General features: G+C 40.9%; 1 protein-coding gene across 2 annotated transcripts in view; it reads left to right on the forward strand.

The window, feature by feature from the left end:
• Positions 1 to 20,231, forward strand: part of FARS2 (phenylalanyl-tRNA synthetase 2, mitochondrial) — a 468,718-nt gene extending 448,487 nt beyond the window's left edge. For both annotated transcript variants that reach the window (XM_077269812.1, XM_077269811.1), the window contains exon 8: positions 19,972 to 20,231. In XM_077269812.1, coding sequence (XP_077125927.1) covers positions 19,972 to 20,110 — 139 coding nt within the window. In that variant the 3' untranslated portion in view covers positions 20,111 to 20,231. The remainder of the gene's footprint in view (positions 1 to 19,971) is intronic.
• Positions 20,232 to 24,648: the final 4,417 nt, after the last annotated feature.

Raw genomic sequence — 24,648 nt, forward strand, 5'->3', positions numbered from 1 at the left:
TGCATCCAACGTCCCCAGAACAACAAGATGCAGGGTCCTTTAGAGGTTTGCAGCTGTGCGTAAGCCATCCTGTCGACCACCTCTATCCACTGCACACAAGCAGAAACGGCTCCAGTGGGCCAAACGATACATGAAGACTGACTTCCAAACTGTTTTGTTCACCGATGAGTGCCGTGCAACGCTCGATGGTCCAGATGGATGGGGTGGAGGATGGCTGGTTGATGGACATCCCATGAAAACACGGCTAAGGCGCCAACAAGGAGGAGGTGGAGTAATGTTTTGGGTTGGAATCATGGGGAGAGAAATTGTCGGCAACAAATTGTCGGCCCCTTTACCATCCCTGAAGGGGTAAAGATGAACTCCATAATCTATGTGGAGTTTCTATAACAACACTTCCTGCCATGGTTCAAGAGGAAGAACCGTGCTTTCCACAGCAAGATCATTTTCATGCATGATAATGCACCGTCTCATGCTACAAACAACACATCTGCATCTCTGGCTGCTATGGGCATAAAAGAGGACAAACTTATGGTGTGGCCACCATCTTACCCTGACCTCAACCCCATTGAGAACCTCTGGAGCATCATCAAAAGGAGTGTCTATGATGGCGGGAGGCAGTTCACATCTAAGCAACAGCTCTAGGAGGGTATTCTGTCCACATGCAAAACAATTGAAGCAGAAACCATCCAAAAACTGACAAATTCAATGGACGAGAGAGTTCAGAAGCTTCTTTCGAACAAGGGGTCCTATGTGCAAATGTAACATCACCTAGAATAAAGTTTGCACTTGAAAACAGTTTGATTTCATTTTGTAATAAGCTGATAATGCTTATAACTTCACAATTGACCATTTTTTTGTTCAAAATAAAAAAAAAGGTTGAAAACTCTGCTGTGCATAATAATTTGGAACATGCATTTTGAGTGTTTATTTTTTTTTTAAAAGATACTGCTTTCATAGGCAGTTTGTTCCAAAACATTGCAATTATACTAGAATAGTAGATGACTGGAAAATAACAATGACTGCAATTCAGATAGGTAAATTAGAGAAAATATGAGGAAATATTATTTGCATAATAATTTGGAACACAGTGTACTCTTACATTTGGGAGGCCCCTCCCTCATACCAAATAGTTAGCAAGATAGTAGAATTCATATTCCCCATCCCTTTACAGTGCCATTTCAAACATGCCCATTTGAATTTTGGGTATCGCCTGCCACCACCGCCATGTCCATCGCCATGTCATTATGCAGCCCTCGCTTACAATTTGCAGAGTGCCAGTAGGTGCCGTAAAACCTGAGTTTGGTAAGGACCCTCAGGTGACCATATATCATACATTTGGGAGAGCTCTCACTCCTACATTTCAAGGCTGCAGTTATCCCTGATTGCTTGTTAACCTTTTTCTACCACACTTTTTCCTTTCACTCAACTTTCTAATAAAGGGGTTGTCCACTACTTTCAGTTAACCCCCTAATGTATCCCCCCAGGGCCCCTAATGAATTTTATAAATAACCTTCTGTTGCCGTTTTCGCCTGTGAGCGGCGCTATGGCGGCGACTGAGTCCGGGTCACGTGACCCTCAGGCTGCAGCCGCCGCTTTCCGCCGACGTCACGTCAATTTCCAGACTCTGGAAATTGACGTGACGTCAGCAACAGGAGTGACCCAGCCTCCACAGACAGCGGTCACTCAAGAGTGACTTGGCTGTGGGCAGGGCTGGGGGCTGCCTGCAGGGCTGTGCTAGGGCCTTCGGGGCTGTGCTGGCGGCGGGAGCTGTTTGGATCTGCTATTCTGCTGGCCGGCCGTGCTCATATGCTATGACGTGCTGCCAGTGCGGTGGCGGCCGGTGTGGTGGCGGCGGCCGATGCAGCGGCGGTGGTCGGTGCAGCGGTGGCGGCGGCCGGTGCTGTGGTGGTGGCAGCGGCCGATGCGGGGGGTGGGGTGTGTGGTGAATCCGCCGAAGGTGTTGGGGTGTGCGGGCGGGGGGTCTGCGTGGCTGTGCGGTGGGGTCATTGGTGTGTGTCTCTGTGTGCAGGCATAGTCCGATGGCACTACAAGTCCCATCAGGCTTTGCCTGCTGCAGTGACAGTGAGTGACACATTAGCTAATGATGGGACAGTAGTAGTCCCATCATCCGGCTAATGTGTTGAATGTAAAAAAACAACAACACGTACACACATATACAGTACATACGTAGAACATACATTACACACATACAGAACATACACGATGCGACATGTGACATGCGACATGCACCATGTGACAGCATGTGACATGCACCATGTGACATGCGACATGCACCATGCAACATGTGACAGCATGCGACATGCACCATGTGACATGCGACATGTGACAGCATGTGACATGCGACATGTGACAGCATGCGACATGCACCATGTGACATGCACAATGTGACATGCACCATGTGACATGCGACATGTGACAGCATGTGACATGCAACATGTGACAGCATGTGACATGCAACATGTGACAGCATGCGACATGCACCATGTGACATGCGACATGTGACAGCATGTGACATGCGACATACACCATGCGACATGACATGCATCATGTGACATGCAACATGCACCATGCGACATGCACCATGTAACGACATGCACCATGTGACAGAATGTGACATGCAGCATGCGACATGTGACATGGGACAACATGCGACATGTGACAACATGCGACATCTGACAACATGCAACATGCCACATACAGTACATGCATACAGTACATACATACTACATACATACATACATACTACATACATTACAATACAATACATACATACAGACATACAATACATTAAACATAGAGTACATACTCACCATCACTTGTCACTTTGTTCCCCGAAGCCAGTGTCATCTGTAAAAATATTAAAATAATAAACAAACACTATACTCCCTGATCCGCAGATATCCAATTAAAACGAGTGTCCCTCGGCGATCTCCCGTGGAGAACAGCAGCATCAGCTGCTGCGACTGCTCTCCAGGGGCACCAGGAATGCAATGATGGAAGATATCCTTCCACAATGTATTCCTTACAATGTATTCCTACGCCCCTGTGAGAAAATAGTCCCTAGTCTCACTTTTGGCATTGCTGTGTGAGAAAGTTCCCACGCAGCTTTTTGCCATAAAGTGAGACTTTGAACTATAGTAACCTCTCAGTGATGCACTGCAGGAGCCATTGTCTCCTGTCAGTGTGTCACTGAAGGTCCTATAGAGCAGTGACACCACCCGATGTCACTGTTCTATAGGGGAGATCGTCGTGGGACACTCGTTATTAATTGGACTACGGCGGACAGGTAGTATATGGTTTATTATTTTAAGTTTTTTGCAGGCGCTGAAGTATGGTAAGTATGGTTAAATGAAGAATATTACCTTTACCCCCAAGGGTGGTTTGCACGTTAATGACCGGGCCAATTTTTACAATTCTGGCCACTGTCCCTTTATGAGGTTATAACTCTGGAACGCTTCAACGGATCCCGGTGATTCTGACATTGTTTTCTCGTGACATATTGTTCTTCATGATAGTAGTAAAATTTCTTTGATATTACCTGCGTTTATTTGTGAAAAAAATGGAAATTTGGCGACAATTTAGAAAATTTTGCAATTTTCCAACTTTGAATTTTTATACAATTAAATCACAGAGATATGTCACACAAAATACTTAATAAGTAACATTTCCCACATGTCTACTTTACATCAGCACAATTTTAGAACCAAAATTTGTTTTTGTTAGGGAGCTATAAGGGTTAAAAGTTGACCAGCAATTTCTCATTTTTACAACACCATTTTTTTTTAGGGACCACATCTCATTTGAAGTCATTTTGAGGGGTCTATATGATAGAAAATACCCAAGTGTGACACCATTCTAAAAACTGCACCCCTCAAGGGCTCAAAACCACATTCAAGAAGTTTATTAACCCTTCAGGTGTTTCACAGGAATTTTTGGAATGTTTAAATAAAAATGAACATTTAACTTTTTTACACAAAAAATTTACTTCAGCTCCAATTTGTTTTATTTTACCAATGGTAACAGGAGAAAATGGACCACAAAAGTTGTACAATTTGTCCTGAGTACGCCGATACCCCATATGTGGGGGTAAACCACTGTTTGGGCGCATGGCAGAGCTCGGAAGCGAAGGAGCGCCATTTGACTTTTCAATGCAAAATTGACTGGAATTGAGATGGGACTCCATGTTGCGTTTGGAGAGCCCCTGGTGTGCCTAAACATTGAAACCCCCCACAATTGACACCATTTTGAAAAGTCGACCCACTAAGTAACTTATCTAGATGTGTGGTGAGCACTTTGACCTATTAAGTGATTCACAGAAGTTTATAATGCAGAGCCGTAAAAATAAAAAATCATATTTTTTCACAAAAATCATCTTTTCGCCCCCAATTTTTTATTTTCCCAAGGGTAAGAGAAGAAATTGGACTCCAAAAGTTGTTGTACAATTTGTCCTGAGTACGCTGATACCCCATATGTGGGGTAAACCACTGTTTGGGCGCAAGGGAGAGCTCGGAAGGGAAGGAGCGCCATTTGACTTTTCAATGCAAAATTGACTGGAATGGGAGATGGGACGCCATGTTGCGTTTGGAGAGCCACTGATGTGCCTAAACATTGAAACTCCCCAAAAGTGACACCATTTTGGAAAGTAGACCCCCTAAGGAACTCATCTAGATGTGTTGTGAGAGCTTTGCACCCCCAAGTGTTTCACTACAGTTTATAACGCAGAGCCATGAAAATAAAAATTCTTTTTTTCCCCACAAAAAATATTTTTTAGCCCCCAGTTTTGTATTTTCCCAAGGGTAACAGGAGAAATTGGACCCCAAAAGTTGTTGTACAATTTGTCCTGAGTACGATGATACCCAATATGTGGGGGGGAACCACCGTTTGGGCGCATGGCAGAGCTCGGAAGGGAAGGAGCGCCATTTGGAATGCAGACTTGGATGGATTGGTCTGCAGGCAGGGCCGTATTTGCCACTAGGCACTTGAGGGCACGTGCCTAGGGCGGCAAGATGCAGGGAGGCAGCACCTGAGCAAGGCAAGGTGTTTTTTTTTTTTTTAATAGTCCGGGTCCGCCCGCCCTCCCCCGCCCTCTTACCGCCCTCCTAAGTCTTCTGGCTGCTGCGGGGGTCTCAGATACAGCGCCGTCACGTGTACTACACAGGGATCTGGATCCGGAAACGGAAACAAGTCACAGTGCAAGCCCTACCCCCTCCTCGCTGATGCGCCAAGTTCAGTTTCTGCCTCACAGTCCTGTGTCGGCCCGCCCACCCACCTGTCTTCCGGCTGCTGTGGGGGTCTCGGATCCCACCAGTGGCAGGCTGGGCTGGAGCGCAGGGTGCAGATGCCCCTGGGACGGTCCCCCAGCTTCTGGCTGCTTGCTGGGTTAAAGGCCGGGTGTCGGCAGCTGCATCCCTGCTCTCCAGACACGCCCACTCTGTGTGCAGTCAGTGTCTGCCGAACTCACCTGACTGGAAGGAGGAGATCCAGAGTGGCACAGAGCCCCCAGTCCAGATCGCAGCTGGCTAGGACGGTCCTGGGATCTGACAGGTAAGTGGAGGACACTGAGCCAGAGCGATACCTCGGCTTGAAGTGAGGCGCTCATGCCGGCTAGCGGCACACTGCTGCGGGGTTATCCTGCTGAGGCTCTGCTCTACTGCTCTTTGGAGACTGCTGGGCGCCGGTGGCACTGGCTTGTGATGGGTGTGTGCAGTCTGTGTGTGTGCATACTGTGCCCCCCTGTGCAGTCTATGTATATGTGTGCATACTGTGCCCCCCTGTGCAGTCTATGTATATGTGTGCATACTGTGCCCCCTGTGCAGTTTATGTATGTGTGTGCATACTGTGCCCCCCTGTGCAGTTTATGTATGTGTGTGCATACTGTGCCCCCCTGTGCAGTTTATGTATGTGTGTGCATACTGTGCCCCCCTGTGCAGTCTGTGTGTGTGTATACTATGCCCCCCTGTGTAGTCTGTGTGTGTGTGCATACTGTACCCCCTTGTGCAGTCTGTGTGTGTGTGTGTGTGCATACTGTGCCCTCTTGTGCAGTCTGTGTGTGTGCATACTGTGCCCCCTTGTGCAGTCTGCGTGTGCATACTGTGCCCCCTTGTGCAGTCTGTGTGTGTGCATACTGTGCCCCCTTGTGCAGTCTGTGTGTGTGCATACTGTGCCCCCTTCCTCTGGAAGTCTGCAGTGGCAGAAGTGGGACAATGCAGCGGGCCCTGAATGGGAGGAGGGGGTGTCACAGCGGTGCAAAGCTGCGGGCCCAATGTTGGCGGTAAGAGCTAAGTGGAGTGCATTGCTTTCCTGCCGGACATATTTCTGAAGCTGTGGGCCACCGAAGGTGAAGACTCGGATCTTGGTCCAGATGTGATCTCAATCTGCACATGCGCCGCCTGTGGCGGCCGTCTTCCAGAATCCCTCCACAGGGAAAACAATGCACTTACGCCGTAGCCTGGAGCCATCATTATCGTAGGAATATGTCAGTTAATAAATTGTTTTTCTAAGCTTTATAGTGTAGTTTTAGGTCAGAGAGGGATGCTAGGGATGAGCTAGCAAGGTGCAGGGACAGGTAGTGATGGCTACTTGCGGACATGTGCGGCACTTGCGGTTTTGCACTTGCGGTGAGACAAAAAAAACACTGCTAGCAACTTTTTTTTCCATTGCTGCAAGTACCGCATTTTCCGGATCGCGGCAAAACCGTAAGTGCCGCATATGTCTGCAAGTCCCATAGGGAATGAATGAGGCCGAACGCAGTGTTGCCGTAAGTGATCTGCTACGTGGCAGATGCAGAAAAACTGCCGGATCTTCTGCGAATGGCAAAAATCGCTGATGTGAAAGTAGCCTAAGTCACTGCCGACAGGATCTGCATTAGTCATACTCACCAATGGGGGAGGCACCACGAAAATTGCCTAGGGCAGCAGAAACGCTAAATACGGCACTGTCTGCAGGCGTCACGTTGCATTTGCAGAGCCCCTGATGTAACTAAACAGTAGAAACCCCCATAAGTGACCCCATATTGGAAAATAGACCCCCCAAGGAACTTATCTAGATGTGTTGTGAGAACTTTGAACCCCCAAGTGTTTCACTGCAGTTTATAACGCAGAGCCGTGAAAATAAAAAATATTTTTTTTACACAAAACTTATTTTTTTAGCCCCCAGTTTTGTATTTTCCCAAGGGTAACAGGAGAAATTGGACCCCAAAAGTTGTTGCCAATGTGTCCTGAGTACGCTGATACCCCATATGTTGGAGTAAACCCCTGTTTGTACGTACGGGAGAGCTCGGAAGGGAAGGAGCGCTGTTTTACTTTTTCAACGCAGAATTGGCTGGAATTGAGATCGGACGCAATGTCGCGTTTGGAGAGCCCCTGATGTGCCTAAACAGTGGAAACCCCCCAATTATAACTGAAACCCTAATTCAAACACACCCCTATCCCTAATCTCAACTGTAACCCTAACCACACCCTTAACCCTGACACCCCTAGCGCCGGAGTCCACACCAAACAGAGGGAGGCACCCAATGATGGACACTGCAAGTATTTGGGTGTTAAAGGGAATCTGTCACCTACTTTTTCATATATAAGCTGCGGCCACCGCCATCAAGGGCTTATCTACAGCATTCTGTAATGCTGCAGATAAGCCCCCGATGTTACCTGAAAGATAAGAAAAACAAGTTATATTATATTCACCTGGGGGGGGGCGGTCCGGTCCGATGAGCGTCGCGATCCGGGTTTGGCGCCCCCCATCTTCATGCAATGACATCCTCTTCCTTGCTTCCCGTCGTGGCTCCTGTGCAGGCATACTTTATCTGCCCTGTTGAGGGCAGAGCAAAGTACTGCAGTGCGCAGGCGCCGGGAAAGGTCCAAGAAGCCCAGCGTCTGTGCACTACAGTACTTTGTGCTGCCCTCAGCAGAGCAGATAAAGTACGCCTGCGCAGGTTCCGCGACAGGAAGCAAGGAAGAAGATGTCATCGTATGAAGATGGGAGGTGCTGGACCCGAACCGCGATGCCCATCGGACCGGACTGCCCCCCCAGGTAAGTATAATATAACTTGTTTTTCTTTCAGGTAACATCGGGGGCTTATCTACAGCATTAGAGAATGCTGTAGATAAGCCCCTGATGGCGGTGGCCGCAGCTTATATACGAAAAAGTAGGTGACAGATTCCCTTTAAAGGATTAAAACTAATTGTATGTTAGGGTTATGGTATTCATTATTCTAGCAACCAAAAAGATTAGATTTTCATAAGATGTGTTTGGATTAATTTTTTCATGCCCCTCTTTCAGGCTTATCCAGCCAGTCAGAGCTCTTTTCGGGTGGAGTCAGTAGAGATGTACCAACTAAAGCATTAAAAATGTCATTTATTCTTAATATTGGTTAATTAATTTATTAATTTTCATATGAATGTAGACAAGTTTAGAGGGGTTAATAAAATACATTTATTTTATGTTGTTTCAATTGAAGTCCCAGATTTGTAAAGAAAAAGAAAAAAAAATACTGCTACCTTGTTACACAATACATTTGTTGGTGCTAATTATTGGCTATTTATGAAGTAGTTGAATTTAGAAAAAGGCTGTGGAAAAATAAAGTGGCCGGAGATGGAACCTGCTCAATTTAGGGCTGTGTGCAATATTATTAATGACTGGATAGTTAGCAGTGCAGTGTTATTGTTTATATTCTACCCCTATACAGTACCTGAATCGGGTATTAACAACACACGATCTACAGGTTAAGAAATAAATCTAATTGTTCATATTAATAAAAAGGTTGTTAGGTTATCTTGTTTTTTTCTCCTGTGGCTCTATATTTATATGAATTCTGGAATATAAAGAGATACAGCCAAAAAAAATATTCAAGACGTTGAACTTTGATGTTGGTGAGGGCATTTAAGAATATTATTGACCGGAAGGAAAACAAAGTGAAGAGAATCAATGATAACCAAAGAAAGCCTATTCTTCTGTTGGTAGCAAAAATAGATGGAATGAAACTATTTGTGCAAAGTTCATTGAAAAAGACCATTATACTCCATTAAAGATAAAAGTGCTATCCGTAGAAGGTGATATTTTCACTAAAATTCTGCACAGAGAGTACATTGATTTGAATGGGCCCTGTGCACTCCGCCTCCCCAGTTCTAGGGCTGACTATAAATTGAATACAAAGATCAATGCGGGTTCCAGCAGAAGAACATTGTGATTTTATTATCAAAGAACATTTCTCCAAAAAGTAAATTGGCCAAAATAAGGAGAACCTTTAGTTGTAGCTAGCGTTGAGCATTCTGATACCGCAAGTATCGGGTATCGGCCGATACTTGCGGGTATCGGAATTCCGATACCGAGATCCGATACTTTTGTGGTATCGGGTATCGGTATCGAAACAACATTAATGTAATAATGTGTAAAAGAGAGAATTAAAATAAAAAATATTGCTATACTCACCTCTCCGACGCAGCCTGGACCTCACCGAGGGAACCGGCAGCGTTGTTTGCTTAAAATTCGCGCGTTTACTTCCTTACGTGAAGTCCCGGCTTGTGATTGGTCGCGTGCCGCCCATGTGGCCGCGACGCGACCAATCACAGCAAGCCGTGACGTAATTTCAGGTCCTTCAGGATTTTAAAATTACGTTCTGGCTTGTGATTGGTCGCGTCGCGGTCACATGGGCGACGCGACCAATCACAAGCCGTGACGTCACGGGAGGCTGGACACGCGCGCATTAAATGCGCATTTTAATGCGCGCGTGTCCAGCCTCCCGTGACGTCACGGCTTGTGATTGGTCGCGTCGCCCATGTGACCGCGACGCGACCAATCACAAGCCAGAACGTAATTTTAAAATCCTGAAGGACCTGAAATTACGTCACGGCTTGCTGTGATTGGTCGCGTCGCGGCCACATGGGCGGCACGCGACCAATCACAAGCCGGGACTTCACGTAAGGAAGTAAACGCACGAATTTTAAGCAAACAACGCTGCCGGTTCCCTCGGTGAGGTGAGTATAGCAATATTTTTTATTTTAATTCTTTCTTTTACACATTAATATGGATCCCAGGGCCTGAAGGAGAGTTTCCTCTCCTTCAGACCCTGGGAACCATCAGGGATACCGTCCGATACTTGAGTCCCATTGACTTGTATTGGTATCGGGTATCGGATTGGATCCGATACTTTGCCGGTATCGGCCGATACTTTCCGATACCGATACTTTCAAGTATCGGACGGTATCGCTCAACACTAGTTGTAGCACTTTGAGACATTATTGATATCATTTACATTAGCTTGGTACCCTATTTACTGACAGGTAGTACTTTGCATATTAGTTGAATGATTTTTCTTTACATACATTTTAAGGCCCCCATGCCATTAAGGGTAGATTAACACCAGCCTATAAAAAATGGTTCAGAGTTTCATCCACAAAATTGGGACAATTTTTATCATCCATGTGCAGCTTGTACGCAATCTGACAAGACCATTTCTAGTTTTCTGTGTTACAGAATTGCAATGCATCTGCAAAAATCGGATGCTATACTGTGGCTCTGTATGGAGTCCGATTTTTTTTTTTTTTTTTTTTACTGCTCATCTGCACTCCCCATTGAATAACATTGGTCCGAGTGCTGTCCATTTTTTCCACCAACAGCACTCAGACCAAAAATACAGTCATGTGAAGAGCTCAAAAGTTGACAGAATCCACAGATATGTATGGGCACCTTTACAGTCAGAAGAGCAATAAAATGACTACTGTGATATTTAGTAAGTGTGATGAGTCAAATAAATATAGGCATTCAGGCTAAGGCCACAAATTGGCAGAAGGATACCTGCCATATTTTATTTATGTTTGGTATGTCATCTTCTCATTTTTGTTAATGGAAGAAGTTCCCCAGGAACAGATATTCTGAAAGGTAAAAATCAATCTTCTCATTGAAAGAAAAGCTTTCTATATGCGTCTGGGATGTGTTGTTATTAAAGGCCTATATGGACTAAATTCTGTTTATACCCACTTGGATTTATATCTGCAGTGCTGACGGGCTGGAATTCTATGCTTCCTGAAAGGTCTTTTTGTCAATACTATTGCTCTACAGAAATGGACAGGGAGATTTTTCACTTTAAAGAAAATTACTAAATAATTTAGAGCCAGGATTTCTGCTCGTTTAGACATATAATATCTAAATGTCTTGAATTTGATGTGATATAATGCAGAGGTGTTGATTTCAGGTAAATGTAAATTATAGTATTATTCCTTAATGCTACACGACAGCACATTTTACTTTACTTTAAATGGAAGTAATACCAAAAATGTTGTTCATCTGAGAGCGTAGGATACTTAGGACCTTAGATAATATTTGTGGAGCAAGATGCATCAAATTCATAAAAAATTGTGTCTGCTGATGAATTTGGTGCTTCTTTCAGCTGTTGTGCACCACAAGAAATGTCATCCAAACCAGTCAATTATGATAAGTTTGAATGGCCATACTTGGCCATCCCTCCTCCCCGCAAATCTCAGGCCACTTTTCAAAATGTTGATGTAGCTGGGCACAAGATTTTGCAACATTTCAAAAAGGTTTTGTAATATTTCATACAGTTTTACACCGTAATTCTGGCTAAAACTATTTTAGGAATCAGGGTCTTAGTACTTATTACAGTGGGGGAAATAAGTATTTGATCCTTTGCTGATTTTGTAAGTTTGCCCACTGACAAAGACATGAACAGTCTATAATTTTAAGGGTAGGTTAATTTTAACATTGATAGATAGAATATCAAAAATAAAATACAGAAAATCACAATGTATAAATTACCTATATAAATTTATTTGCATTTTGCAGTGAGAAATAAGTATTTGATCCCCTACCAACCAACAAGAATTCTGGCCCCCTAGTTAGACACTCCTAATCAACTCGTTACCTGCATTAAAGATACCTGTCTTACATAGTCACCTTTATAAAAGACTCCTGTCCACAGACTCAATTTATCAGTCAGACTCTAACCTCTACAACATGGGCAAGACCAAAGAGCTTTATAAGTATGTCAGGGACAAGATCATAGACCTACACAAAGCTGGAATGGGCGAAAAAACCATAAGTAAGACGCTGGCTGAGCAGGAGACAACTGTTGGTGCAATAGTAAGAAAATGGAAGAAATACAAAATGTCTGAATACTTTCTGTATCCACTGTATATATAATAACATGAAAATAAATAATACAGTGACATAATTAACAAAAATAAAGATATATTACCCACATAAAAAGTATATATCTCTCTGAATCTATAGTCACCAATATTAACCCCTTCACCACCTTGGGTTTTCAGTTTTTGAGTTTTCGTTTTTCACTCCCCTCCTTCCCAGAGCCATAACTTTTAGATTTTTCCATCAATATAGCCATGTTAGAGCTTATTTTCTGCAGGACAAGTTGTACTATTGAACGACATCATTGCTTTTACCATATCATGTACTGGAAAATGGGGAAAAAAGTTCAAAATATGATGATATTGCAAAAAAAGTGCAATTCCACGATTGTTTATTTTTTTTTGCCATGTTCACTAAATGCTAAAATTGACCAGCCATTATGATTCTCCAGGTCATTATGAGTTTGTACATACCAAACATGTCTAGTTTATTTTTTATTTAAGTAGTGAAAAAACATCCAAAGTTAGTAATAAAAAAATAAAATGAAAATGTCACCATTTTCCGAGACCCAGAGCAAACAACAAACATGCAGTCCCTCCATGTGTTGTCGCTGTTGAACAATCGCAAGACATGCAGCCGCGGCGACTCAAGCATTCTTTTTTCGAGCACACCAAAAATGCTCGATTAGGACACGAGTGTGCTCGGATGACACCTTATCCGAGCATGCTATCTCATCACGAATTACTAGCTAAAATGGCATAATGATCGTATGAATTTCTCTAAATGGCAGATACAGCACTTCCATCATACTGAATAGTATCTACAAAATTAAATAAACTAATCAGCGATATGCACCTATAACTTTAAAGTGTAACCACCAGTCAGTGCAAACGTCTATAATATTTAATGTGACAAGTGCATATTTAGTACCACTTGATCCTCATGAACCTCAGGATCGGGCAGTATCACATGTGTAAATTCTGCCTGTTTCCTAAAGGCACCCCAAAATATATGAGTAAAACGAAGTCATGCTGTATGAAATACGTACAGTATATATGGTTCAAGATAAGTCATGCTGTATAAGATAATCCAGACCAATGGTTAAAAACCTATATATGATGCCCAGTATGAATAAATACGACTAAATATGAAACTCAACGCGTTTCCCCTTTGATGGTCTCAAAGGTTCATCAGGTGTATAACACAATAGTATTTAGCTTACATTCTCATCAGAAGATCACTCTTACCTAGCGCAGGCATGGATATATAAAGGTAAAGAAGTGTATACATAGGGGTTCTTGGCTTACGCCTTTAGTGGGAGGCTCTCCTTGGTAGGCACCTAGTGTAAAGCAGTGATATATTGGTGGTTCCGTGCTGCTGTTGGTGGAGTACTGAATTAGTTATGGTGTTGCACTGACAATCTTTTTTAAGTAATTTTCATTAAAGTAATGGTTGTAAGGTAGTAGTATTGTCTGTGATGTAGAATGTCATGCTATGCAGGGAATACAGATGGAAGGGCATCGTCACGCCCCAGTGCACTTCCAGACTTAACTTCAAAACACAATTATTTTCACTGCTGGAGCAGTTTTGGGTTCAAAAAGGGATCCACTAGCTTATCTTTTTAAAGGCTACACAAAGATAAGTTGTTTGGAGAGGTGAGGGGGTTAAAGTTTCTGACAAAACACAACATATAAAAAATGTTTTTCTTTTTTGATCAGTCCCCCTTAGAATGAAGTTCTATCCATGATTGCACAACAGGTTGGATAGTGAGGTACCAGTTTACAGGTTTCTGGGCACTTCCAATTGTTATTTTATGGCATTATTTGGTCTACAGCTACTTTGGGATTGCTGTACAAATGCAGAAAAACTTATGTGCAACTCGTTCTTGAACTAAGTTGTAAACATAAGTCAACCCAATCAGTTATTCAATGCAGATCCATTTTTCCTAATCTGGAGCAATCAGCTGATATCTCCGTATGATGCCACTTCTGGTCATGAGTTGCTTCCAAGAGCGAATACAGTGCCAAACAGATGTACTGTACAGCGGCACAGAAAGGTTCAGCTTCTGTGTAGTACAGAACCACTGGTATACCTTGTGGCATAGTACGGGCTACAAAGCCAGGCGAATGAGACCTAAGAGTATGTTCGCTTTAGGGTTATTATAACATTTAAATCAATATTAGTTCTTATGTCATATACTTTTTCATTTTCGCATTTTATATAATTCGTTTTTACAATCTGACCTTCATGTAGCAGTTCATTTATATCTGTACCTCAGGGTTTTGTTTTTTAATAATTGTTTTCGTTTCTAATTATTTCACAATTGAATTGTATTTCCTATCGGTGCCGATTACTTTTAGTGCAGGTTAAATTTAATAAGCGCTTATACTTAACTCATATAAGTTAGAAACCACTTTGAGTAGTAATATTTTGCTACAACTGCGAAATTCGGGTATAAGGTTTGTATGATCAACATTGCTCATTGCAGAACACCAAATATTATTGCTATACTAATATTGAGCATCTCTGACTCTCCATCAACAGAGCCTCACCGGGGAATAATTTAGGTAAAAGTCAAATAGTTTGTAACATCCTTGATTTTCAGTATATATAGGTTTTGTATTCAGTATTTACATACAGATTGTGTGATTTATTGTAATGAATGAGTTACAGTGGGTATGTAACGGACCAGATACTGAGCTACAGCATTCCTATAAATTGGCACAATGTCACTGACCGTCCAGCCATGGGATTTGTATGTTTTTAAGTTTAGAATAGAAACAAAAAATCAGCAAAAGATGCAGATGAATACAAGTAGTCAAAGATGGGCACAGAGACGACAAACATTGCAAACCCATTGGGAGACATCGGATGAATTAGCGGGGTGGCACATTTAGACTTTTTCATTGAAGCAAAAATTGTCCCGAACATATTCGTTATGAAAAGCCCAATGTGATTAACATCAGACAATTCTTTTGAGTTACAGATCTGAAAATGAAAATAAGAGGATTATGAAAAATGAGAAAGAATCAACAAAGAAAAAAAGAAAAACAAAAACTTTTAGTATTTTGTATATAAAATATTATTTTATTATAAAAACAAATCAAATCATCTTAAGTCTGATTACGGTTTTCAGCAGTAATTGTTTTACATGGACACAGGCAATCGTTATTACCAGGCAGCCTCACTATGGTGTGACAAGTGTGACCTCTGGACCACTGATGTAGGGTTGTCTTGTATCAAAATCATCTTTGATTCTTAAAATATTTTCAAATGAGCAAATTTGTCAAACATTTTTATTGAACTGAAATTAAGCTATTTTCTAGATGTTCTAGGTTCCTCTGGTCTGCTGAATTTTTTGTTTAGTGCTATATGGCAGAATATATTCTTCCAAATTCAAATAAACTCCCTCAAATTAATTATTTTTACAAAAAATGGAAAGGAGCGAAGAATGAAAATCATGCATGGCCAAGCATGACCGCTATATATAGAGCACAGTCAATATGTCTAACTGCAGGGTGTTCTGTACAATCAATAGAAATATTGTTGCATGACACATCGAGGTAGAAGATGCTAACTTAAAGACAACCTGAAAGAGATCAATGCTACCAGCTCACAAGGACTCTTCATAGATCTGTAGTATTGATCCTGAAAGTGTCCAGTTGGCCAGATATATTTATCAGTTTTCTCTGTATCTCCTAGGTTTGGAATGAGATAGCAGATATGGTCAATTATAGTGTCATTATCAATATGGTACGTTAAAAATCCACATTTGTGATGATACTGGAATGATAAAATAAACTAGCATTGTTTCTTGAATTACATATCACATTAGATGTTAAGACATATTCAGGAGTGGTGACTGTCCATTTAATCCGTTTGTAAAATTATTCAGCTGCTGCTAAAATAATCTTATTCCGATGAACAGAGCTAGTTTTCAGATGGAGATATATTTCACGTTACTATATCTTGAAGGTGCAGCTGACATATAAGGATTGTATTTCTAAATCTAATGTGACACCAAATGTATTGTATCAGGCTTTCCAGATATGTTCTTACTATGAAGATCTAAGCATTCCTAAATAATTCTTTATAACAAATCCCATGTTTTGATTTCACCCTTTCCCTCCAAGAACTATAACTATTTTATTTTTTCCAGCATCATAGCCATATGGGTAGAAATTATCAAATCAATTCAATGCAAGACTGTTCTGTGTCAAGTTTTGTAAAATTTGAATGACAGGTCAAATTTGAACAATTTGCTAGTACCTAGTAGCATCTCCTTTTGCAAGTACCACAGCTTGTAAACTCTTTCTATGGCCAGCCAACAGTCTTTCAACTCTTGTTTGACAACTATTGCAAGATAACGGGGAGACAGAGCGCAATAGGGTCTTATCTATGTTACACAGGAGAGAATATATACCAAATTTGTTCACCTGGTTAGGATGAGATAAGAGCATAGCGGCTGCTGCAGATCCACAGGTCTTCAATGACCAGAGAAAGTACTGTATTCAATGGGAAATTCGTAGTTAACCCTGCTGTTCTGTTAGGTCAAAAATGACCGTTTTTGAAATTCTATAATGTTATAAAAATTCAGCGTGTGATTCTGAGACTTGAGGCTCCCTGACTTTTCGTCATTAGGGGGGTACTCTCTGTGGGAATTTTTTTTTTTTTTTAATTTTTGTTTACTTTATTTGGGAACAGTACAAGTGTATGTGAAATCTAAACAGAACAGCAGGGTTAAAATACTGCGCTGCCGCTGGGATGAATTTCAGGAGAATGTAGTTGATTCACAGTGGCGGAATTTTAACTATGAATTTCCCATTGAATACAACTCTTGTTTGAGACATTTTCAATGATGTTCAGATCAGGGGACTGTGAGGACCATTGTAAAACCTTCTGCTTGCACCTTTTGAGGTAGTCTGTTGTGGATTTTGACATATTTAGGGTCATTATCCATTTGTATAAGCCATCCTCTTTTCATCTTCAGCTTTTTACAGATGGTGTTATGTTTGCATCAAAAATTTGTTGAAATTTCATTGAATCCATTTTTCACTCTACCCGTAAAATGTGCCTTGTGCCATTGGCTGCAGCACAACCCCAGATAATGATTGATCCACCCCCATGCCTAATGGTACCTTTGATCATTGTGGGTAAAGATTTCTATTTTAACCATATCGGTCTTATTTGTGCACCTGTCTCTGAGCAGTAGAACAATATGCCACAACTCCAGAGTCTGCAAAATCTTTCTGAAGGTCTTTTTAAGACAAGCAGGGGTTCTGAATTGCCTCTGTTGAAATCGTACGAGCAGCTCTCACTGAAATTTTGCTTGGTCTTCCAGACTTTATCTTGATCTCCACTGTTCCTATTAACTGCCATTTCTTAATTATATTTCAAACTGAGGAAAGGGCAACTTGAAACAATGTGCTATCTTATAGCCTTCTCCTGCTTTGTGGGCCTGTGACTTTTTTATTTTCAGAGTGCTAGTCAGCTGCTTAGAAAAAACCATGGCTGCTGTGTTTTGGCACAAGGTTAGAGGAGGCTGGTTATTTATAAAGCTGGGAAATTTGCATCACGTGGCTGTTCCTAATGATGATCGTGAACAAGCCAGAACCTTATCAGGCTAGTTAAGTTATCTGAGCACAAAAAATATCCAAAGGTGCCCAAATGTTTGCAGCTGCCCATTTTCCTTTTTATAATTTTAAAAACGTAGAAGATGAAAAAATATATTTTTTTTGCCTAATATACAAATGAAGTATGTCATCTTTAACTTTAGCTCTTCTAGAGATCATTTCGTCTTCAACTTGATTAACTGTTCACAATAACAGTAATTTTGCGCAGGGGTGAACAAACTTTTACATGCCACTGTAGTTCTCGGAGATCTTATGAAGCTGTTCTACTGACTTTGAAAAGCCTTGCCATAATATCAGTATAATTCTCTTTAAAAGTTGAAATTCGGTCTCCACCCAATGTGCCTGATTGACAGGTCCTCACTGTCCCTTTTTCCTGCTGCTGCTGAGATCTCTGTCAGTCAGGCCAGGTGTGGGCAGACTGAATACACTTGGACTCATGAGATTTTTCACTCTTTGGCTTGGCATGTAAAATTCCGATTTTCATTTTGAGTACTGTACAGTCATTCTGACGTGGCTTATCAATGTTACAACACCAGACTCGTCAGGTTTAAGTGATCTATTAAAAAATATGTATGCAGTAGTGTGAAGTCTGGACACAGATCCTCTTTAATGACACCATTTTATAATACCATATAATGTATTGATAAATGGAAATAAAAATCATTGTTGAGTAGTACTGGTTATTGAAGAATCAAAAAATACAATTCCTCAGATGTTTATTAATAATAATTTGGTGTTTTGAAACTATTTTTCGGCAGGATTTAAAAAGTATATTAACGTGGCGCCTTAAGGTGGTGTGTTCAGTAGGTCCCAGTCTGTCCTGACAACCCATTGGTACCCACATAATAACTTGTGGGAGGTCAGTAAGATGTTGGAGTTACACAGGGGACCCTGACTAACTGATTAGATGCCTTCGTCGGCGTAACACATCCACCACCCTCTGTGTAAGGACCATTCTTTATACACTTGTACTTAACATGTGATGAACATGTTGGGAAGGCATTAAAAGGGTTATTTTTTTATTTTCTGTAAAGTCCGCTTATTTTGTTCATGGATTGTGTCTGCCCCTTCAAGTCTATTACTCAAATTACATCACACTTAATGGGCTTTCCTGATGACTTTCATGATTAAGCCAAATCTGCTTCTGGCATTTAATCTAAAATTTAGTTTCAGTGTTTGTTGAAATATAAAGGAAGCTTTATGGAACAAAAATAGTTGCAGAAAGTTGCTAAAACATTTGCTAGATTTTAGTCAATGACCCGCTTTTTGCCTGCTATGTAATTTGGAATATAAGATTAAAAATAGCAATGTGGCGCTCCCAACAAAAAGCGGTCTGTTATAGAGACTAAATAATTAGCTCCCAACACAAATTGAGCAGGTTAATGGATATTGACTCCCATCTGTCTCTCCATCTGCTTAAAAGTTTTATCACTTCATAAGCTTCATTGAAAAAAGTAGAAATGTTTCCTTTCGACTAAACTTTTGTACTTTTGACTCCATTATATTACTATGTAATCAAAACTGTATGTACTACCCTAGAAACTGTTTATTTAAAGAGAAGTAGAAGGCGTTCATATATTTTACTAAATTATAGTCAAGTTAATGAATTGTAATGATGAACTGTTAAATTATGATTTATTTTAATAAAAAAGCTCATCATTTAGCTAAACAAGTCTTACAATGTTTGTGTATTTCGCTAAATTCTTCGTTTCACCTAAAGAGACCATTTCACATTGGGTATAAAGTTCCATCCATAGGCAGAAAGTTTTAGAAAAAGAAAAAGCTGTGAAATTGATGCAAAAGTTGGGGCACCCTTTCATTTTCAAGACTGGTGGGTTTCATGACAGTCAGACTTCCTGTGATGTAGTGTTGCAATATTCTGTGTGTGCTATATGCTGAGTGTTTTTACATGCTATATTTTAAAGAAAATATCTGGATTTTCTCCCTTGCACTAGGCAAATAATTGACTTTTTATATCTGACTTGTTAAGAGTTTACCTGTTTCCTACAAAGAGATATACCTTATTAAAAGGATTCTGTCGGTTTTCATCAGTCAGGGCTCACAATCTAAACTCTCTATCTCACACCTACTTATTCCAATTTCATGAATTATCTCCCCTCAGTTCCATGTTTAGTCCCAACTTACTGTTTTTCAGTGTAGGTAAAATGTTGAACTGATGTCTTTATATAATGTCTGTTTGACTTTCTTTTTCTTCCAGGACGAAGAGAACCAGCCATTGTTACCGAATTAAATATCGACACATGGAGCACACTCTGACACAGACTGAAGTCAGCCTATTACATAAGAAAATTGGCAGCTTGGTAATAACGGAGTTGGGAGTGGAAGGAAGATTTTAACATGTTGTATTTGCAAATTCTCTTTCTATGATGCAAATTATGTAAAATGTAATTTGTTTAAGGTCAGGTATATGACTTCAAATATAACCATATCTGATTAAAGATGCTTTTTCTTTTGTAACATGAATTTCTGGGTCATCTTATTTACATCTTCAAACTTAGTTGAGGTTAAAGAGGTTTTCCCATCTCATATTTATGATTTGCCATCACTATATAATTGTTGGATGTCCATTCTCAGAGACTGCAATGATCTTGAGAATGAAGTGAAGCAATCCTGGTGTCTCCCTATTTCCTTTTTAATTTTTCCCTGCTTATCGGCATCACTGGCTACACAGTGGTGCAAGGACCTAAAGCCAGCCCTATGTCGCTCAGGGCTATTGGCTGGGGACACTTTAGGACGGGGGATCACCAGGACTGCAGAAATCAATGTTGCCTCATTCTATGTATCAATCAAGATCGCAGAGTTCAGATCTACAGAGATTATAAACTTATGTAGTAATTTATCATCACTTTATGAGATTGGAAAACCCCTTTCAGTAGAAGAAAATACTATCAACTGTTATTATCAGACACATTTACCAAACCAAACTTTTATATTTTTTTATATTTTTTAATGCTGTTCATATGGAAATTTAGCACACAAGACCAGTGCGTCTGACTGTGTCTGTGTTGGCCTTTTGCCACATATCTTACAGCAATTTTTTTGATCTGTTAATTTTACTTCTGTCTCCTCTGCCCTCAACTTTGCCCCTGACCACCAGCAAGCTAGGCACAGATACAAGAATTTTCCTCTTTTTCGTAATTATGATTGATTATGAGCATTACAACATAGCAAACATATTGCTGATCATTAACACCTTCATGAATGTACAAAAAAAGCTTATGTGATGTAGATGTTGCACTTATCCCAGGCATGTACCACACTCCTGTTCAGCACACCTGCATAAGCAATAGAAATGTCATTGTTCAGCCGCTAAAATTAAAACAGTAAATTCTTCTTTATTATTTGATAGCCACTAAAATCCCAGCAGAGAAAACATTGTGAAAAAAACAGGCAAAGCAGACCTACATATTTCAAGAGACTAACCATAATTAATCATGGTAACACCTCTATACACAGCTGATAACACAAGGTCCACTCTTCACAATAGGCAGTGTCACAGCTGACCCTGCTTTACCCTTCCTTCACATTGACCTTTGCACATGCTCATTAGATGATTCAAAACACATGACCGGATTTAAATCCGTCTATTACTGCTAAATTGTATGTGGACTTCCTAAAGTATGTGTCTAGTGTAGCCTCAGTGGCCTGTGTGAAAATTGCAAGATTTCTCATTTTTATTTTTCATATAGATTGTAGTATGGGAAAAAAAATGCCAACATTTTTATAAAAATATATTTAAAGGGAATCTGTCACCTAATTTTGACCCTATAAACTGCAGCCACCACCATCAGGGGCTTATGTACAGCATTCTGTAATGCTGTAGATAAGCCCCCGATGTAACCTGAAAGATATGAAAAACAAGTTAGATTATACTCACCCAGGGGCGGTCCTGGTTCGGTTCGGGTCCAATGGGCGTCACAGGTCTGGGTCCAGCGCCTCCCATCTTCATACGATGTCATCATCCTCCTTGCCTCTGTTGCGGCTCCTGCGCAGGTGTACTGATTTGCCCTGTTGAGGGCAGTGTAAAGTACTGTAGGCGCCGAGCCTCTCTGACCTTTCCCAGCGCCTGCGCACTGCAGTACTTTGCACTGCCCTCAACAGGACAGATAAAGTACGCCTGCGCAGGAGCTGCAACAGGAAGCAAGGAACAGGACGTCATCGTATGAAGATGGGAGGCGCCAGACCGGACCTGCGACACCCATCGGACCGCACCAGACCGCCCCTGGGTGAGTATAATATAACTTGTTTTTCTTATCTTTCAGGTTACATCAGGGGCTTATCTACAGCATTACAGAATGCTGTAGATAAGCCCCTGATGGCGGTGGCCACAGTTTATTGGGCCAAAATGAGGTGACAGATTCCCTTTAACACAAAAATCTTATTTAAAAGTTGTTCATTTTTTGACTACGCATTCCTTTCAAAGCCCCCATACGCATTATATAGCTGTCCACAGATATCTCTCCCTACTTCTAGTTCACAAGATTGCTTGGCCGAGCACATATGTGTTCTCTATTAGAAGGCCGCTGTAAGACTTCTCTGGCGGTAGCTAGCTTACCTCTAGAGAACAGACGGATCTATAACTGAAATTCAGCAGGCTGGATCCTTTTCTTCCCCAACATCATCTGTCAGAAGAGACTGGACGGCCCCCCAGACACATTTGACTGTCGGTCATTCCCACTGATATCAGCGGGTTCAGCCAACCCTAGTCTATAAAATGTTCTGCTCCTTAGACACTTTTCTCCTCAAGGCTGCTTATAGACCATACCTACAGATAAATTTCCTCCACTTCTACACAATTTGTCTGGTTTGGTGGAATCCAAACTTTTTAGAGATTTTTTTGTTTACTTTTTCCACCTTGATGAGCATCAATAACTGTTCTGCCAAAGTCCAAAAAAATCTGTGTTGTGAAGATCAGACTTGTTCTTTAAACAAAACAGGTCTCCCACTCACAAATGACTCATCTCATTTATTGAAAACTACATTCTCTAATTTTACCTTCAAAATATCTACTAATCCTAAAGTTTCACATACTTTTGCCACATACAGCCATGTGATACATCATTTTCCTAATAGACAAAGTCTAATATTTTAGACTCATTGTTGGGTTTGGTTCCCTTTATCTGCTCTTAGGACTCAGGTGGAGATCTGATATAGTTCTAGGTCCAATTTATGCAGAAACATTTAAACTTTTAAGCAGCACTGTATATGTTAACAAACTCTGTCTTGGAAGTATGAGTATGCAAAGTGAATTTCTTGTGTTTAGTCTAATGTCTTGGTCTCTACAGTCTGGAGTGGCTTTATTTGGAACCCATTATTAGTATATTTGTGACCCATTAGTGATGAGCGAGTATGCTCGTTACTCGAGTTTCTCCGGGCATGCTCGGGTGATCTCTGAGTATTTCGGCGTGCTCGGAGATTTAGTTTATGTCGACGCACCTGCATGATTTGCGGCTGCTAGACAGCTGGATAAATGTTGGGATTCCCTAACAAACAGGCAATCTCCAGATGTATCTCCGAGCATGCCGAAATACTCAGAAACCACCCGAGCATGCTCGAAGAAACTCGAGTAATGAGCATACTCGTTCATCACTAGGACTCATTCTTAGTTATTGTAACCTGCTTAATGAGTACTTATATGGGGGCCAGAGTCTCATCTCACCATATTGACTACATTCGTACACTTGGCAAAGATCAGATTTTAAAGTCTTCTTTACAACAGATAGTAGCACACAGTATGTCCTAAATCAACCATTTACCCGATATACAACTCTACCATGAACCAAGCATAAAAACGTAATCCACAAATTACTTTGAAGCTCTCTGCCAGCACAGCTAATATCGAGACTGTACCAATTGGGAAACATGGAGAATAAGCCAAAAGACATTATCCTGGAAACAGCGTATTTAAAACAATATGGATTTTGTTGTGCTCATTTAGACTAAAACCATTGTACATCCGTGCAGAAGAATTTATGCTCAAACATTATGACCTAGAAAGGATACAAAAGCAATTACTTTATACTGTGGTGTCATTAAGTTGCTGTTTATATATCCCCCGTAGTGGTCATTACTTTGCCAAGCAAAAGTGCATCATTTGCTAACATGGATGGATACAGATCACAAATACAAGTGATCGCTATAGCATACAGTATATAGTAAGTATTGTCATCTAATCTGCTATAGGCTCAAAAACAAAAGGTTCCTTAAAACATAATTTTTCAGACAAAAGGGTCTGTAGGAATTTGCTCAGATAGGTGTTAAGCAGTGCTCACACAGGCAACATTGTAGTCCAACAAGGCAAGCTTATCTCCTGGAGGGACTTTAACACAAAACAGCCCTGCTCTGGCACAAAGGTAAACACAGCAGGAAAGTACAGTACATGCGGTAGGTCAATACTTCTGCAGATATATGTCCAATACTTTGGAGGGTATGGTAAAATATTAATATATCAAGAATAAAAAAAAATAGAAGATTACTTAACGTATACAGAGTCTAACTAGCGAGCTGAGATTCTGGTTAGTTTGTGACTGAGTTATTTTGAGGACTTTGCTAGATACATCTGTTCTCTGTATGTCATAACTATAGGGCTCTTGTCAGAACTGTCAACATTTGGCTATTTGGAGATAGTAAATGATTCTTGTAAAGGTCACAAGCAATATGTTTACATTTCAAAATGAGGTAAAGTACAGAACTAATATGCATGTTATGCAAGTTACTAGTTTTCTTCTAATATGATAGAAGCTACGAACACAGTGGTAGATCACCATATGTGGTTATGAGATAGAAAAATAGAAACCAATGTAAGTCTATGAGTCAAAATAGTATATAAGCAGACCCGACTCCTGTTCAGTCAGATTTCTCATTACTTTGGGAA

Source organism: Ranitomeya variabilis, chromosome 6, assembly GCF_051348905.1.
Source record: "Ranitomeya variabilis isolate aRanVar5 chromosome 6, aRanVar5.hap1, whole genome shotgun sequence".
Taxonomy (NCBI): Eukaryota; Metazoa; Chordata; class Amphibia; order Anura; family Dendrobatidae; genus Ranitomeya; species Ranitomeya variabilis.